This window comes from Balaenoptera ricei, chromosome 2 (assembly GCF_028023285.1).
Source record: "Balaenoptera ricei isolate mBalRic1 chromosome 2, mBalRic1.hap2, whole genome shotgun sequence".
Taxonomy (NCBI): Eukaryota; Metazoa; Chordata; class Mammalia; order Artiodactyla; family Balaenopteridae; genus Balaenoptera; species Balaenoptera ricei.
In genome coordinates, this window is record NC_082640.1 from 126,154,299 (window position 1) to 126,174,034 (window position 19,736).

A 19,736-nucleotide genomic window follows, 5' to 3' on the forward strand; every position below is an offset into this window, starting at 1 on the left:
TCCCAGAACAAAATCCTAAATGTTGAGAAGTCAGGACAAGGACACACTGAGATGCTTTGATGTGGGGGTCGGCAGATGATCAAGAAGAAGTCTTTGAAGCATGTTTATTTCATGAGATTCCACCTCTGGACTTCTATAAATGAATGAACCTTTCCCATGCCCGTTTAGTTCCACGTATGTGATACGTTTGTTGGACATGCCCCTCAGTTAAATCATTTAAGGGGAATCAACTGCCTTAAACATGCCTAAAACATTCTGGCCCAGCTACCCCCTGCAGCCTCCACTGCCTCCTGTCTCCCCCGGTTCACCGTACACCAGCTACCCTCGTTCTTTATCTTCTCCGAGGTTCCCCAAGCCTCCTTCTGCTTCTGTGCCCTCACACATCCTGTTCCCTCTGGTGTCTGCTCATCCTCTTCATCTTGGCCTCGCTAAGCCTCATCCTTGAGCTCCAGCCTAAACATCTTTTTTAAAGGAAAGCCTTTCCTATCTCCCCACCATGCCCTGCTGTGGGTCTAATTAGGGCCTTTGGTTAAAACTTCCCACAGCTTCACAGTTTTCTTTCATGCCACTTATCACAATTGCCATGATTCAGTTCCCTGTGTAATGACTTGTTTATTGTCTGTCTCCTCGACTAGACTGTAAACCCCATTAAGGCAGGAGCGGTGCTGACACTTAGCGAGATGGTGCCCGGCCTATGATAGATGTGCCATGAACACTTCTGGAATGAATAAATAGAAGGCACCCACTAAGAATCTAAAGCCACTTGCACCTCATTTCCATCCACTTGGGTGGTACCTGACTGGAAAGTTTTGGCCTGAAGTTTATTTAAGAAAGTGCCTGAACCCCTGTCCCGCTTCCCTCTGCCCTCCCCCATGCCCTCCTCTCCTGAAACACACACACACACACCCCAGGGAGTCTGTGAAAACTGCCAATGAAAGATACCACTTTTTACCGCAGAATCTTGTCACATGTCCCGGAATTTTATAGATAATATATACTTGTTGTTTTACCCCAGTGGTTACCAGAAAGGAGACTTGTTCTTAATGAAACTTTAATGCTCTCGCCCTTCCTATTACCGGATGATTGGTAAGACTAATGATCAAGTAAGAGAGAATCAGAAAAATATATGGTCATAAATTAAATCCTACTATGATCTAATTCTACTGAGATTCTTCTTTTCAAAATATAAACAGCTCTGTCTAAGTTCTCCACTGGAACCCAAAGGTGCATTTTTCATTCAGCCCAGTGCACACCTTAGGGAAGGATAGAGCTCTAAATCATGAAACTAACATATTTCCACATTTCTTCTGATAAACTGAAGTGCATCTGGCACCACCCTCAGACTTTCTACAGAATTTACAAAACAAAGATAATATTAAAATTCAAAAGTAAAAGAAAAACATTTGCATTTCTAAAAGGCAATATTTTATGGATATTACCTTAGGAGAAAATAAAATGTTTGACTTAATCCTGTCTGTAGTAAAATGACCACAGGGACAGGTCTAAATGGTTTATTAAGTAAGAAGGATTGAACCTATGAAAAATTGTTCTCTCCTAGAATATTTCTAACCCACACATGTGATTTATATCATGGCAGAATTCAGCACAAAAGGTCTATTGTTTTTGGCAAAATAACCTGCAAACATGCTTAATTAGGATGCAAAGTGAAAGCACAGTTTAATACTGTTGACAGCCATGAACTTTAGACATCAATTTCTACTATTATTATTTTACTTATGGAAATATAGGAAAAGCAGTAAATATGGAACTAGAAGACAAAGTTATCAAAGAGATGTAACATTTAAATCTTACCATTCTCATTTGTGTGTCAACATCACAAATAAAATGCTCTGAACACCCTACCTTGGAATGGAAATGAAAGAAATCAGTTTTGCAATCGAAGCTTACCTTCATCAATATTTGAAAAAGATGTCAGCATTTAAGTTAATCAATACCTATTTCTAGAAGGCTTTACTTTAAGAAGTGATGGTCTCTTTCTGGGGAGAAGGGATAATTCTTTATACTGACATTCCATTCCATTTACTGCAAGATGAAAATGAATGCCACCATTAAATGAATTCCATGGTCAGTTAATATTCAAAGCAAACTTTTCTATTGTAACCACTTATTCACCATTCTATAGGAATATTTAGATTCTAAAAATAAGTCTGCAAGAATATAACACAGCACCATTTTCAAACTGGTAATGCCCAGCTCTTCCAGGGTCATGTTTCATAATTCTTTGTGTCTATGGATCAGAGACTAAGGATGTGAAAAGGGAAGACCAGTTTCCAGGTCTGAATGAGGCAAAAGCAGAATCTGGCTACACTGTCTGGATATTGTAGCCAGTTCACTTATTTAAACTTTAGTAATCATTTTAAAGTGACAATTTATGTGTGACAAAAGACAAGGTAAGATATAGAGTTAAAGCATTACATGGTATAGCAGAAACAGTTCTGGCCTCTGGTTCTTTCCTTCCCCCTGCTGTATACCTTCAGATAAATTATGTCAGTAACTTTCAGCTCTGGGCCTTTACTTCTTGTTTTTCTTTCCTTATCTGAAAATGACAGTTATTGTGACAAGGATCAGGCAAAATCATGAAGTCTACAAAAATGGTTTTAATAGTACAAAATGGCACAGAAGGTCAGGATATTTCTGTGAAGCTTGAAAAATGTATCTACCAGAGATCACCAATCTGAAGAGTTAAAGTTAAAAACTTCAGGGTGGGTATCTGACCTGAGTTATCTGAACTTACTGTTTCAAGTTCTTATTTTACCTCTGTAGACATAGTCTTAGAGTTAAGTGTTAAAAAGTTAACTAGGTACTCTATTTTATAAGATTCTACTAAAATTTTCACAGATTTATTTCCTATTATAAAATTAATACATGCTTCTTGTAGAAGCTTCCAATAGCTCAGAATGCTGTAAAGAAAAAATACTTTCCCTCCACTGCTCCTTGCTTTTTCCTGCTCTCCCCACTGCTCCACACAAACACACACGCATGGGACTCTCTATTTCCACTCCTCAGACATGATCATTATGGACAGTTTCTTGTAAAATTAAATACTTTGAAAATGGAAAACACTGGTAGACAATTTATCAATTTAAAAAATGTTAAATTAAAGAAAAATCTAGAATTATCCCATGCCAGTCAGAGTTGGTGAAATCTCAAATTCCCTTGGGACAACAGAATGACCAATTGCTGGGTGAGGGAACTGAAACAATAACCCTGTAAACAAACTGTCTGGAGTGTATGGCTAGAGCCAGCCTAGAGCAAAGATGGAAAAAAGCCTTCAAGGAACACCACCTCCTCCTCGTGGTTAACAACTTGATGACGTTCTTCAACATGTTTTAATGATTATCGTATCTTCCTCTTCACAAAGGACTGATTTATTATGGTTTAAATTTAAAGAATACTGGTTTCCCAGTTTTGAATCAGGCTTAGATTACAGAACACATAAGATCAATGACTTTGTTCTAGGCAAAAAACCCCTGAAAGCAAAACCCACAACTAACCCCACAGCGTTCATTTAAGTGCAGAAGGAACCGTCCTGGGGAAAAGTTCTTCACACAGTTCTAGACGCTAACCGCTTCCACCACCCTCCTTGCCATCTCCACTCCTCCTCCCATCCCTGTCATCAGCACCTCCACACTTAACACTTCCACAGCACCTTAAATGCACAAACAACTTCACGTATTATTTACCTTAATCCTCAAAACCATTTTGTCAGGTAGAAAGGACAATCTTAGCTTTTCAATTTACAGATTAAAAAAACTGAAGCTCAGAGCAGTAAAATGATTGGCCCATGATCATTCCCCAGTTAAAGTATGTTCGCCCGGGTATACTACTGCTGTCTAGATGTCTATCTCCATTTCAGAGCTCTCCTCTCAAGATCCCACGTGCAATCACTGATTCAACATCTGCACTTCAGAGTCCAAATGTGGTTAAACTCAGTTTTCCAGGCTCAGCCCATAATATTCTCCCCAAAACTTGTTCATTCTCAACGAATGGTACCATTATCCTTTCAGTTGTTCAAGCCCCAAACCTAGGCACCATCCCTCCCCACTACCCCTTTTATCAACATGCACGTAGACTCGATCACCACATACTATAGATTTTGCCTTCTAAACATTTCTCAAATCTGTCCACTTCCCCTTGTCTTCACCACGAACACTGCAGTCCAAGACTCCAGCATTGCACATAACAATCATTTCCATGTTACACTCTGTCTTTTGCGCACCACCCCCATTCCACCCATTCTCCACGCTGCAGCCAGAGTGATCAGGTAATTCCTCGGCTTAAAATCTTTTGTTGGCTTCCCAGCGCTCTTCAGATAAACAGAAGAATCCTTAGTGTGGCCTATAAGGGCCAATATAATTTGACCCTTGTAAGCTGGCAAGATAAAGCTCTTTCCATAATTTCAGAATACTATGATGTCTTTTAAGTAATAAATAAATATTTAAGCTTCTGTTTTTTTCATAATGCATAACATTTAAAACTTAAGTGTATTGACTAATTGTAGAATGAAGTTTGCATTCGTGGATTTTTTTAAGCATTAGTAACACGATCATATATAAATCTTATTGATCTTTCTGAAATTCTTCTTTAAATATGACCAAGTTCATATTATTGTAATAACATATGCATTAAAATACATACACAAATATATATAATAAAATATATATTATTTATATAATATTTGTAAATTATATCATTCATTTCATTGTGTGTAATTTCTATCTGCTGCAAGCCTTTGGATAGCTGGAGAAATAGAGGCATGGACATTTCTCCCATGTTGTATGAATCACTCATCTCAGAGTTTAAAAAACATCAGCTTCATGGGTGTGTGACTTGTGCAGTTGCCCAGAGCCTGCACTTAGAGGAGCCCCATGCTTGGTTTATTGCTCTACAGTTGCTGTCTTGAAATTCTTCATTTTTGAACATTTTCATTTCGCCCAGGGCTCCAAAGATTATTAATCTGTTCCTGCTAAAAACATTTTTTTAATGTATGTAGAGTTGAACTCTTTTATGTCATCCACGACCAAAGTGTTTATTGCACTCTACTTCTGTATTTCAAGAACTCAACAGGAGAAGATCTCTGAGGACCACCAGAGTCAGAATTGTCAGTCAGTGGGGGGATCTATATATTCTGTGGTCATTCATAGATCTCAGACCAACAAAACATGAGGTTATACTCAAAAAGTAAGGTTTCTAAATAGAGTGAAACCTGGTTAACAATTTTGGCAAGTGAGGCAATGTCAACAGATGGTTAACGGGGAACATGCCTTGGATTTAGCTGTTACCTGAGATAAGTACTGGCCTAGATTACAGGGGATAGCTGGAAAAAGGCAACTGTAACCAACATTACCTTATAGAATCAGGTGATAGCCATATTAGAAATATTTTTATTCTTTATAAAAAGTTCTTCAATACTTTTGTACTAAGCAAAATGAAGAACTGAACCCCTGTGGGAAACTGCCTGCATGTGAAAAATGTTTCCCCAGCTGGTGCTTTCAGAATTGCAATTTTGATTGCAGGCAAGCAGTATGACGGTGGGAGAAAATTCTGTGATGCTCTAGTAAAAGATGCTCATTTTAAAACACATCATGTGTTACTTTTATCTTGTCAAAGTTGAAAGGCTGCTGACATCTGTAAGTTACCATTAAAAATTATTATTATTATTTTATATCAAAAGTGAATGATCCTAGACGAGTTGATTTACTACTTACCCTAATTAACTTAGGTGAATTTAAAAATTACTATCTAGGTAAAATTTAAATTTTAGGCTGATAATTTTCCCTCATTAACTCAACATTTATTTACACTATGAAAATTTCAACTTTCTTGAGAAAGTTATGCTTCTGAGATAAAAATTAAGTAATAACAGTTTCTACAAATTCCTATTAGTGATAAATGTGAAGCATTCAGGTGTAATGGTGCATTCTTCAAGAAGACAAGTTTTGGTGTCAGACTTGGGTTCAAGGCTCTGCTTTGCTCTTTATTATGTGACTCTGAGCAATTTACTTGATCTTCCTAAGCCTTTGTTTCTGAATTCAAAATAGGGATCACAACACTCAATGAACAAGGCTGATGTGGGGATCAACTTAGATAACAGACATAAGAGTTCAGCACAGTGACTTGGAAGGATAAATACTCTACAAATGCAGCTATCATCATTGATAGGATTTTTCCTCCAGTATTTTAATCTATTAAACAGTTACCTTATTGACAGGAATAATGTTTTTGACATTGTAGTAGAAGCCGAAATAAACCATGTTGAAAACTCCGTGACGTCCCAAAGTTGCTGTAAATCCTTTGTTGAGGCCCTGGAGTCCCAAGCCTTCCTTCTTAATGATGTGTCTTGCATAACTCAGGGTGGATGGTTGCTGCACGAGAGAGGAGAAAGGTCATCTTTGGGGCCATGAAACAGAATAAATTACTGTTTTAACTTCCCTTCAAGACCAAAATTATTAGGGACTTATTTTTCCCCAAAGATGAATAATCATGAATAATCATGCCTAGATTCATGCTTTTTAAAATTAGGAAACCCCAAAAGTAAACAAAATTGCATGCATAACAACAGGCCTTAAAGGGAAGATTGTTGGCAAAGAAAAAATATCTTTGATGGAATTAGTGAAACTAATGTCATATAATAACTAACATCATTTTCAACATGTCAATAGTTGCATCCAATTCTGGATCATCCACACTAATAGAGGGGATTAACCATATAGATAAACTAGTAATCCATACTGGTAATCCATAACTGTGCATAATCCAAAAGGAATGTATATTTGGCTCCTGAATCCAGCATATTTACCTTTCTAATTACGTTTTTCTAAAGCGAATGTTACAATTAGTCCTGATTCCATTGCCTCAATAGTTTAAACTGGCGTTAGGTTAGAAATCGGCTGTGGATAAATAGCAGTTGATTGTAGACTTCCTCAAGAAAGTGGGCAATCAGTGTGTGTAACACTTGCTGTGATAAATGATAAATCAATGGTGTTGAGAGTACTGGGTTACCTTTAATTTACTTCTTTCCAGCCCTTTGATTGATTACCCAAGGTTGAAATACCTTGACTGCTGGAATCCAGTCAGTGCTACTTTTGGAACTTGCTAAAGAAATCACCGTAGTTTGCCCTGAGTTTTATAATTCATTACAATACAATTACAAGTCACGTGGGTTTTTAAATAAGGTTGAGTGACTGTTTCCTTTTTGGAGGTACAGCACAAAGGCTCTCTCACCCTCTTAAATTTTGAATACTGAATAGTAAATAAGGGGAAACGTTCAGCATTTAATTTTTTTCCCATAAGGCAAGCACTGACATGACACTCGTTTGAAATTTCACTGGAGCAGGTTGCTGGAGTGGTCATGGCAGTCTGATGCACTTACTGACTAAAAGTGTTTTCTTATCATGTGCAATTAAGGCTGTTTCAGCAGAACAGAACAGAATAAATCCAATCAAGGCTTTTCATCCAACTTTGTAGCTATGTAATTAACCTGATACATTTAAATAAGCTTGTTTAGAGAGTAAACCCTATAGCTTTTACTGATAAATGTTTTAAAAACTCTAGCTACAATTCTACACTCAAATTCATCTTTTCATTTAAGAGGATTAGTTACAATAAATTACATTAATCCCAAGAAAACCCTTTTTTTGTGACATGAAAAAAACACATGAGAACGTACCTTAAAACAATAAAAGACATTTCATATAGGAAAACCAAAAATTCTCAGAAGGTTAAAGTTCACTCTCTCTGCTACAAAATGGGATTTTTTTGTTTGTGTTATGGCACATTGACTATCAACCCCAGTTATTTATTTTGGTTTTCAAAAGAGACTTGAGGACAAGTTGAGCAGAAGTTCATTTCTGTTGGAAAGACTCTGAAAGTGCTGAGCAAACTCCTAGGCACTGCTCTCTTGCTGTGAGAAAGGCAGTCTAGAGGGCAGAGGCAAGGAAAGGAGGCAGCTCTCCCGGGGATGAAAGAAACTAGGCAGAAGTAAGGCTGCCTGGGTCCAGACTGACCAACACCAGTCCTCCCTGCTTCTAGCCCAAGCTTTCTCTCCATCCTCACCCACTCTGAAGCCCCGAGGGCAGGAGAGATGGGGAGGTCAGAGGCCATCTAGATTCTTCAGCAACAGAGGAACCAATGGCTTTGAATGAAAGTGCAGATTAACATGGCTTTCCCTAAATAAAACAGGTATAAAGATGTGTCTATCATTTAAAAATCTAGGGTGCTAAGTCATCAAAATTTAAAGAGAGGACTTCTATTAGATCTTTTTTTAAATTAATTTTTATTGGAGTACAGTTGATTTACAATGTCGTGTTAGTTTCCGCTGTACAGCGAAGTGCATCAGTTATACATATACATATATCCCCTCTTTTTTAGATTCTTTTCCCATATAGGTCATTACAGAGTATTGAGTAGAGTTCCCTGTGCTAACAGTAGGTTCTTATTAGTTATCTGTTTTATATATAGTAGTGTGTATACGTCAATCCAAATAACATTTACTGATGGCCTATTGCCTGATTTCTACCAGCTTGGATGTTAGGTAGGTACGAAGAAATGTAACACATGGATTTTGACTCAAGTGCCTTGTTGAGTTTGAACTCAGCTGTGAATAATTAAGCAAATCAGGGGGTAGTACAGTAGTTAGAAATAGGGGGTCAGAGCCAGACAGTCCCAAGCTTTGAATCCCAGCAATATCACTTTCTAGCTTAAGCGGGTATTTTATCCTCTGATTTATCCTCACTTTACTCATCTGTAAAATAAGGATAATAATAGAATCTTCCTCATAGGATTGTTGTTGTGATGATAAATAAGTCAATGAACTTTGCCCTATGTAAGCATTTACTATACATTAGCTGTTAGTAATAATGGCAATTATGACGATAATAAAACTAGTTATAATAGTAAAATAACAGGTAATTTCTTTGGTAGTTGAAGGCAATGACAATCAAAAGGTGGAGGCTGATTTGAGGGGGAGGAAGGACATGCATAACTAGCCTCTTCCTGCTCATTCCTTTTGGCTGTGGTTTCCTTTTCCCAGAGCCCTGGACCCTTGTGACATGATCCTTCCTACAGAAGTGCATCCAGAGTGCAAGATCATAGGTCTGCTTTTTCTGGGAGCCAACCATATCCAACTCCTGGGCTAGAGATCTCCTAGGTCATCACCCCAGGGCTTTCCTCTCGGGAGCAGGAGATCCTGTAAAATGGTCTCTTCGCTACCGCTTGGTAAACATCCTCGGTAAGAACTCTTCACTTGACAGGTCTATGGACTATAGAAGCAAGGCCACCATGTGGGAGCAAAGGTTGGGAAAGGAAAAGCACGCTAACCAGGCCTCCACCTGACACAGTTTATTTATACCCTAGAGAGCATATACATGCATGTTACCAGGTACCTGGAACACAGGAAGTGCTCATCGACGTTAGTAATTATCATAGATACTTGGTACTTTACATATATCATCTTACTTAATCCTCTGAACAAGTGTGTGGGATGAGTATTATCTTTATCCCCATTTGACAGATGAGGAAACTAAAGTTAAGTTACTTGCTCAATATCACAGAGTTAGTGGAAGGTCCAGAGCTCAAACTGAGGCCCCTCAGACTCCAAGTTCATACTTTTATACTCTGCATGGTTCTGCCATCCTATCATATCTGATTGCCTCTCTCAACAACCTGTAATATGGACAGCAGGTGCATTATCCTCATTTTACAGGTGAGGAAACCAAGGATTAAGTAATATTCCTAAGGGAAAAGTACTGGAAAATGGCTTAAGCAGAATTCTACATCTCATCCAGTGGTGCTCTCATGCTTGTTGACTCATTCTTGTTATACACATGCTGTAAGATTTTCAGAGTTTGATAATCCAACTGATACAGGTAACAGATAAATACAAATGTATTTTTCTGGCAACTTGGGGCCTTGAGACAAAGAAAAACCTAAACTCTAATTCCTGTAAGAATTAGAAGTGACCTTTTTGCTTCATTCAGAGACATTGTATCACACACATGTAAGCAAATATTTAATTAGAAAGGCAAAACATGACTTCCACTAGGAAAATATAGAATCATTTTGACTAGATCTCTGTAAACACAAGTTTTACTAAACTTATTTGATTACTGGGCTTCCATTTCAAAACGAAATGGTGACTGATTAGCATCATCAGCCAAATGATTCCAATACTATCCAACCCAGCAGGTCACCCACAAATTCAGTTTCCTTTCAATATTTAGATACACTCCAATTTTCATACTTAGTTACCAGCTGTGGGCCAAATTGCATTCTAACTTTCCTAGATATACCTTTCATTGATTGCACGAGAGCTGCAAGCATGGAAGAATAAGTGGGTCGGAACGTAGCTAATATTGCGATATCACACTGCTCTCCACGTTGATTTAGAAAAATCTTCAGTTCACTGGTACCTGCCGGAAGTATTTCCATTGGAAGGAACTCAAAGTCTACTTTAACTCTGATGTCAGCTATTGCCAATTGTTAATTCTGGGAACTCCATGTTCTTTTATGCATTCATTTATTCAACAAACACCTATTGAGCCCTACTAGGTGCCATGCACTGTGTTAACTATCTAGTACGGTACTTTGTTCATATTTGAGAAGCAAAAAAATATTTTTGCTTTGCTTTTTATTTGGAGAGATATACTGAAAAATTTTATATCTACCCATGAGAATATTCTATAATGATTATGAAACATGAAATCGAATTTCTGTAATTGATGAAGCCACTATGGAAAACAGTATGGATGTTTCTCAAAAAACTAAAAATAGAACTACCATATGACCCAGCAATTCCACTCCTGGGCATATATCCAAAAAAAATTTAAAAGATACATGCACTCTAATGTTCATAGCAGCACTATTTATAATAGCCAAGATATGGAAGCAATCCGTGTCCATCAACAGACTAATGGATAAAGAAGATGTGGTATACAATGAGAAATCACCTCACGCCTGTCAGAATGGCTAACATCAAAAAACACCACAAATAACAAATGTTAGAGAGGATGTGGAGAAAAAGGAACACTCATAAACTGTTGGTGGGAATATAAATTGGTGCAGCCACTATGGAAAACAATATGGATGTTTCTCAAAAAACTAAAAATTGAACTACCATATGACCTAGCAATTCCACAGCTGGGTATATATCTGAGAAAAACAAAAACACTAATTCGAACAGATACATGCACCCCATGTACATAGCAGCATTACTTAGAATTGCCAAGATATGGAAGCAACCTAAGTGTCCATCAACAGATGAATGCATAAAGAAGATGTGGTGTTTATACACAATGGAATAATAGTCATCCATAAAAAAGAATGAAAACTGATATCACTTATATGTGAAATCTAAAAAATAAAGCAAAATAGTGAATATAGCAAAAAAGAAACAGACTTGTACAGAGAACAATCTAGTGGTTACCAGTGGGGAGAGGGAAGGGGGGAGGGGCAAGATAGAGGTAGGGGATTAAGAAGTACAAGCTATTTTGTATAAAGTAAATAAGCTACAAGGATATATTGTACAACACAGGGAATATAGTCAACATTTTATAATAATTATAAATGGAGTATAACCTTTAAATATTGTGAATCACTATGTTGTATACCTGTAATTTATATTGTATATCAACTATACCTCAATAAAAAAAAAATGATGTGCTATATATACACAATGGAATATTACTCAGCCATAAAAAAGAATGACATTTTGCCATTTGCAGCAACGTGGATGGACCTAGAAATTATCATGCTTAGTGAAATAAGTCAGACAGAGAAAGACAAATACTGTATGACATGACTTGTATGTGGAATTTAAAAGATAATACAAATGCATGTGTATAACAAAACAGAAACAGATTCACAGATATAGGAAACAAACAAGTGGGTACCAGTGGGAAGAGGGAAGAGGGAGGGGTGCGTTAGGGGTATGGGATTAAGAGATACAAACTACTGTGTATAAAATACATAAGCAGCAAGGATATATTGTACAGTACAGGGAATTATAGCCATTATCTTGTAATAACTTTTAATGGAATATAAACTGTAAAAATACTAAATCTCTATGCTGCCTACCTAAAATATAATGTTATAAATCAACACACTTCAATAAAAAATTCTTTTAAAAATTAAAATCCTTAAGGGGCTTAAATAAAAGCAAAGATCCATTGACTACACAATGCTCCCAGGCACTACTCTGGGACACTGATTCCTTACTCTCTGAGAGCCCAGAATTACCAACAAATCACCGAGATGACTTATGGCAGCCTCAGCTATTTTTTCTGGAGTTCTTCCATCCAACCACTGACCATAGCTGGCTCTGATTACCTTGTGAGATCATGGACAGAGGTTTTAGGCATTGTTCCTTGGGTAAATAGCTATCAGAGCATGGCCAGTAGGCACAAGCGTGGGGTGTGTGTCAGTGGATTTCCTCCCTCTCTAAAGCGAGAGAAAAGCTCTAGGCACACCGTGTCCAAAGACAACACGCTCCACATGCATCCCTTTACTTGCTTCCCATGGCAAGGGGAACTCGGGTGCGTTTTAGAGCCAATGGAATAAGGTGTTGCACTGGATTTCATCACATGACTGGAAAGCAAACCAATGAGACCTTTATACAGTGAAGTGAGTGTCCATATCTGGGCCTTAAGAAAAATACTGCTTTGTTAAGAGGATATTCAGTTGCTACACTTAGGTAGGAAAATACCCTTGCTCATTAGGAGATAGATCACTTAAGCTCTTCATTCCTCGAAGTCTTGAAGCATTTTCATAAATCTGAAAAAAGAAGAAAACTCTTCCTTTTATTTGAGAACAAAATGTAAGTGAAAGAAGAGGAATCGGGCTCAAAATTCCACAGTTACACATCTCTTTTAGCTTAGGTATTTCACTAATTTGTTGTTGCAGTTTATTTTACTAGGGCATGATTAGGGACAAAAAGACATCCAAAATATAATTATATTCTTTCTAGAATTTACATTTGATGAGCAGGCCTATTTTTAAACAATCTGTGAGTGGAAGATAATTTGCTTTAAACAAACTCTTCCAGATGCTGAGCCACAAAGCTATGTCAACACCAAGTTGCTGTCCAATAACCGCCTGGAGGAACACGGGGCCTCAGGGTGACGGGACGAGACGCTGACCCTCTGCTTTGCCCCCGCACTGCTGGCAGAGCAGGAGGGAAGGTGACTCCGCTGTGGACACAGGGGTGACTACTCAGGGGGGACTGGCAACATGGAAGGAGCCTTTGCTTCTTCATGGTTCCAGAAACACTTAACGATTTTCCCTTAAACGTCTTCATTACCCACTTTTCTTTATCCCAGTGAAAACAGTGTGGTTTCTAGAAAGAGACCTCTATGTTAATGCTCAGTTCCTTAGAGCTAATAACTACGTTAGGTTTTATTTCCCCTATCCATAACATAGAGATAGAGCCACTGACCTTATAGGGATAATGGGAGGATTAGGTATCAGGTGCGTGTGAGCACTGTAAAAGGTGGAAGGAGACAGAGCAGTTAGTTACCAGAGCGATGCGATTGCAGGGCGGTAGTGGCAGCAATCACCAATTATTTTTTCTTTACATAGCCTTGTATTACCTGATTTGTGAAAACAATTACTTTTGTAATTTACAAAAAACTATATAACTTTAAAAAATCAAATAAAGGAAAAAACATGTAAGGCATCTTGCACAGTATCTGGCCTATAGTGGATGTTCTGTAAATGGTAGCTATTATCATTACTTCAAAGTCTCAATTCTGAAAGCAAAAATCTAGGGTTTCTGGCACAGCTGAGTGGAAGACTGAAGTCTATTTTCTGTAAATGATAATAGAGAGGCAACTTGGCTGCTGCCTTAGGTACTGTTGAAAGTTAACTATAGGAATGGATTCATACACATAATTCACTTTTCTGCCTACAAGAATCATAGACTGGAAAGAAATAATTTATGTACTGAACAGCTTCCAGGCAGGATTTCACATGGTAATGCAGGAAAAATTTGAACTTAACTCAATACGTCATCATGAATGTTGACGTGCCCTTGAAGCTAGCTTCTCACACGTTCTGAAAACAGAGCCACACATTCACTCTCTATATAACTCAACTTCTCTCTTTCTGGAAAGAGAGGATCGCAAAGTACAGTCCTATTCACTTTGTGTTGTCTCTACATAATATGACTAAGTTTAAGCATTTGTTAATTGCCTATGGAGAAAATAATCACTAAGCTTTGTGATACTGTACATGATCTACCTGGTCTCTATTAGATTATTAAGCTCCCAGGATACAGTGTGTAGAGCTATATTTAGTGGTGTTATCCAAAACAAGAATCAAACCCTGAAGTAATTTTTAAAAAATCCCTATCTTTAAAGATTCTACCATCGATGATACATTTGCTATCAGTTCATTGATCCTTAAGTTTTAATCATAGAGCATAGGTGGAAGACTATTCCCTTCTTGGGCTGAGCATCTTTAAAGACTAAATAGAGGTGAAACAGGCTTTTGCAATTTCCTAAAGGTTTAGTTTCATATTTGGGGGTGAGAATGATTATGTTCATACGTAACATAGATAAAAATGACAGAGTAGAAGGATAACCTGTGCCCCATCCACACATCAGAGGCAAATCCTATAGACCTCAAGGGAAGGAAAACATAACCCGTTAGCCAAATAATAACTCTGAAGTAGATTTCAAAGTGGAGAGAAAAACTGGGAAACAATTCATACAAGATTTTGCTCCTGGGGAGAAATTCACTTTTCCAGGCTAGCAGAGAGCATGCCAGCAAAACATCACTTGGTTTAGCATAATTGATAGGGGACTTCTCATTCTTATAAGTGTACAGAAAAAAACGATGCACCTAGTTAGAAGGGAGCAGGGTCTTACAAGGACAACAAGCTACGAAGTCACACTTTTGGCAGGACTGGGTATACACACCATCTCCAATGGAGAAATCCCTGGGCAAGCCTAGTCCTAAGCCAAAAAGACTACAAACCAGAGCAACACTTTGCTTGGGTTTAGTTTGAAGGATGGGGGGAAATTTGGATCTATCCTGATTTTATCTGAACATGTTTTTATACCCACTGAACCAAACCAGAGCATGACAAAGCTGTGATTACTTTGCTCCCCACATAAGGTCAAGCGTATTTAAATTAGAGACCGGTTTTCTTTATTCACTGTGAATTTTAAGATGCCAGCCAAGATTCTGGTATTGGAATTGAAGGAAGTGTGGCAGGGATTATAGTCTTTGACTGATATGGTGGTAATTTTAAAAGTGGAGGCAAGACAAGTACACCTATTGAAATACTTTATACAGAAGCTGGAAGGATATAAGGGAAGTATCAATAACCAAATTAACCACAATTTCCTTTACATTTCTAGCATAGTTTAGGGCTAACTGGGAGGGAAGGCATATTTTATGGATAACATACCTCTGACTGGCTAGAAAATCAGTCCTAGACCACAGAGGGGAGAACACAGGCAGCTGGAGCCAGCCGCGTACCTGCCATTCCTGGGAAATCCTGTCAGGAATTTCAGAAGGCCCCAAGAATATAGCACACAGAGCCTTTGCTCTCAGCCAGTACTGCCCTTGGACCCCAGCTAGAGGGGCGCCTTTCCTGGACCCCATGCTTCAGAGGGCCCCATTCTGGCCCGTTGCCAGCCATTCCCTCCCCACAGGGCCAAATGGACATCTACCTCCATTCCACAACCTCCTTCTAGACCATGCTCTGTGCACCTGGGACCATGGCAGTCCTTTTGTTCCATCTTTATCACTCTACCATCGCCTCCAAGACTTTAAGTGTGATATTAAGAGTCATATTGACTACTGTTACCCTAGGCTGTCTTCCACTACAGATAACTTCTTGGGAAATTTTCATGTTTAAAGGACCAGCAGACTCACCTCCTCAGGCTGACGAAATAGGAAAACCCACAATTACTGTGTACGAATCCATGGTGGTTCAAATCTAAGGCAGGAAGGTAGAAAGGCTGAGCCACAGACCTGTGGCCTGAGAAACTCCTACTATTGGCAGAGCAGCAAGAGTTATCTCCCTGCAAAATAAGCCTCCGGGGAAACTGTTCTGCTTTTCGTAAAGGTGTTGTCAAGCCATCTGGCCATTCTGCATGCAGCCCATCTAGTTAGTGTTTCACCACAGCTGGCAGCTGTAATTGACTGAAAAGGCTGAAAATGAGCTTCGTTCACAGCCTCCAGGTGGAGTGGCCGCGAAGGCTTGATCAAGAATCCACGTTCAATTTATATGACTATTCTGGAGGAAGAATATCTTGATTGTGGTAGAACTCTTTCCAAAGTGGCTTCAAATGTTTTTAGTTTCCTCTTGAACTTCTGCTGCTATATGCAAGTTATTTATAGCAAACAGGTGCCCAACTACTATTGTTTATGATAACAGACCTGCATCTAAGTTTAAAGATCTTGTCAATGGGCACCGTAACTAGGCTGCCAGCCCTTAAGCCCTGATAAAGAATTCAGGCTGAATGGATTGCCTTGGCAGTTGGAATGACCTAAGGCGAACCATTGTTCAGTAAGCTGTTTTTGAGCCCACAACTGGGAGTCGGGTGTGACTGTTCATTGCAGCAATATCTCAAGATAGATCTGTCTCTAGTTAACCTTAAGGATTTATAAGATCAATTTGCATCTAGAAATAGTTACCATTGGTTGAGTGCCTATCATGTACAGGCTCTGTGTTAAGACCTTTGGGTATACTATCACATTTAAATTCTCATAAAAAGCAGGTCGTAATAATAACTACTAACACTTACTAAACCACCACTACATGACAGACTGTATTGACAGCTTTATATGCATGTCTCAACTAACCCTATTACACCATTTGATGTGGCCATTACTATTATTTTTCCCTAACAAAAGAGGAAACTGGGCTATGGTCAGACTAGGAAGCAGGGGGCTGTTACAAAGTCAGTAACTTAGATGGCCCTGTGGGGCTTGTGTTTCTATCTCCTTACAGAAATACCTTGTTGTAACGTAGTTGGACTGATCACCATCATTTTACCACAGAGGGAACTGCAAGTAACTTGTTCAAGGCCATACTGTTAGGAAACGGTAAAGAGCTTGATGGGTACATCTCTCCGCAAACCCTTATGGGTTTTTGCTCCCCAAAACAATTGCCTTTCTGTTCTAGACAGCTTTGTTTATATATGTTCTTTGATAATTTGCACATAAGGTTTAAACTCTTTAAGAAATTATAGAGCAGGAAAAAACGGGGGTTCCTGCTACTATAAATGAAGTACTAGAACCAGAATTACGCAAGGTTGAGTCCTAAGATGGGTCAGCAAGTCATTCCCACCTGAATTAGCTGAAAAGATTCTCCCTGAAGTGGGTTTGACCCGGCAGAGCCATTAGAACATTTCTTTTGGATTACTTACTTTTCTTTATACGGTTCTGTATTTTCTAAATTTTCTACAGTGAGCAAGTGTTACCTTCTAATGTAAATGTTCACAGATAATACTGGATACATTCTCATGTTAAACATTCAAATGCACCAAGCTCTTCCCTTAAACTCTTATCTTCCTCTCCTCCTTCCTGTCTCCTTTCCAGAGGCAGCCACAGTGAGAAGTTTGTATGAATTCCTCCAGACTTGCACTGTCTTCTAAGGACATCACCATCCACATGAGGCTACTGAGCGCTTGAAATGTCCTAGTTTAAACTGGAACGTGCTTGTAAGCGTAAAATACACACTAGATTTGAATATCCAGTATGAAAAAAGAGTGTAAAATATCTCATATAATTTGTATATTGATTACATTTTGAAATGATAATATTTTGGATATACTGGGTTAAATAATATATAATTTAATTTCATCTGTTTCTTTTTACCTTTTTACATATAGGTGGCACATGTTATATTTCTATTTTTGGACAGCACTGCTTGAGAGTCTAGACCATTTTTAGTACATCTGTACACTTATATGTACATACAGAAATATATAGTTTTTTTGGTGTCTCCTAACATAAATATGCATTATCTATACATAATTAAAACTTTATACCAGAATTAAAACTTTTTTCTTAAAAAAGGAAGCATAATCTTTAAATGCTTTAGGCATTAAATTAATTCCTAAAACAAAAAAAAATTAATTCCTTTCTTCCTCCCTTTCTCTTCCTCTTCCTCTCCCCGCCACCCCCCCATAGTTCTTGACAACCTACAAAGCCTCAGAGTGAAGAAAGTAATAATTATTCTTCGCCACACAGATGCTGAAGTGAGCACACCTAACATTTTTTTAGATTAATTCAACACAGGTACAGATTAACAAAAGGGTAGCCCTTGTTGGATAAAAGGACGTGCTAGTCAATAGACGAAGGCTTTGGAGTTATTGAGTCCTTGACAAAAGACAGAGGAAACAGCTGCTCTTGCCCAAAATGACTGGTAGGTATTTTAAAATGTCTAGATCTGAAATTTGCTATTCTTTTTTTTTTTTAAACGTCTTTATCGGAGTATAATTGCTTTACAATGGTGTGTTAGCTTCTGCTTTATAACAAAGTTAATCAGTTATACATATACAATATGTTCCCATATCTCTTCCCTCTTGCATCTCCCTCCCTCCCACCCTCCCCATCCCACCCCTCTAGGTGGTCACAAACCTGATCTCCCTGTGCTACGCAGCTGCTTCCTACTAGCTAGCTATTTTACGTTTGGTAGTGTATATATGTCCATGCCACTCTCTCACTTTGTCCCAGCTTACCCTTACCCCTCCCCGTGTCCTCAAGTCCATTCTCTATGTCTGCGTCTTTATTCCTGTCCTGCCCCTAGGTTCTTCAGAACCTTTTTTTTTTTTTTTTTAGATTCCATATATATGTGTTAGCATACGGTATTTGTTCTTCTCTTTCTGACTTACTTCACTCTGTATGACAGTCTCTAGGTCCATCCACCTCACTACAAATAACTCAATTTCATTTCTTTTTATGGCTGAGTAATATTCCATTGTATATATGTGCCACATCTTCTTTATCCATTCATCTGCTGATGGACACTTAGGTTGCTTCCATGTCCTGGCTACTGTAAATAGAGCTGCAATGAACATTGTGGCACATGACTCTTTTTGAATTATTTTTCAGGGTATTTTCAGGGTATACGCCCAGTAGTGGGATTGCTGGGTCATGTGGTAGCTCTATTTTTAGTTTTTTGAGGAACCTCCATACTGTTCTCCATAGTGGCTGTATCAACTTACATTCCCACCAACAGCGCAAGAGGGTTCCCTTTTCTCCACACCCTCTCCAGCATTTATTGTTTGTAGATTTTTTGATGATGGCCATTCTGACCGGTGTGAGGTGATACCTCATTGTAGTTTTGATTTGCATTTCTCTAATGATTAGTGATGTTGAGCATCCTTTCATGTGTTTGTTGGCAATCTGTATGTCTTCTTTGGAGAAATGTGTATTTAGGTCTTCTGCCCATTTTTGGATTGGGTTGTTTGTTTTTTTGATATTGAGCTGCATGAGCTGCTTGTATATTTTGGAGATTAATCCTTTGTCAGTTTGAAATTTGCTATTCTTATCACGTCATTCCTTTCACTCAGATTTTTTTGTAATAGGCATAGTCCCATGACCTTATGTTGGGTGACTGACTATGCACTAACTACTTTTCAATTTGATCAATATCGGCACCTTTGACCAATGAAGTGTCACCTCTGATCAGCTACTGAATCCTGATAGTTGCTGGAAACAAAATGCTGACATGTGTGACCTATGTGATCCCTGTTTTATCA

At 38.3% G+C, this 19,736-nt stretch overlaps 1 protein-coding gene across 1 annotated transcript in view; it reads right to left on the bottom strand.

Moving 5' to 3' along the window:
- The window catches only part of SLC25A21 (solute carrier family 25 member 21), a 511,228-nt gene that overhangs the window by 31,964 nt on the left and 459,528 nt on the right, over positions 1–19,736 (bottom strand). Inside the window, exon 8 of the mRNA XM_059915673.1 lies at positions 6,222–6,386. Coding sequence (XP_059771656.1) covers positions 6,222–6,386 — 165 coding nt within the window. The remainder of the gene's footprint in view (positions 1–6,221; positions 6,387–19,736) is intronic.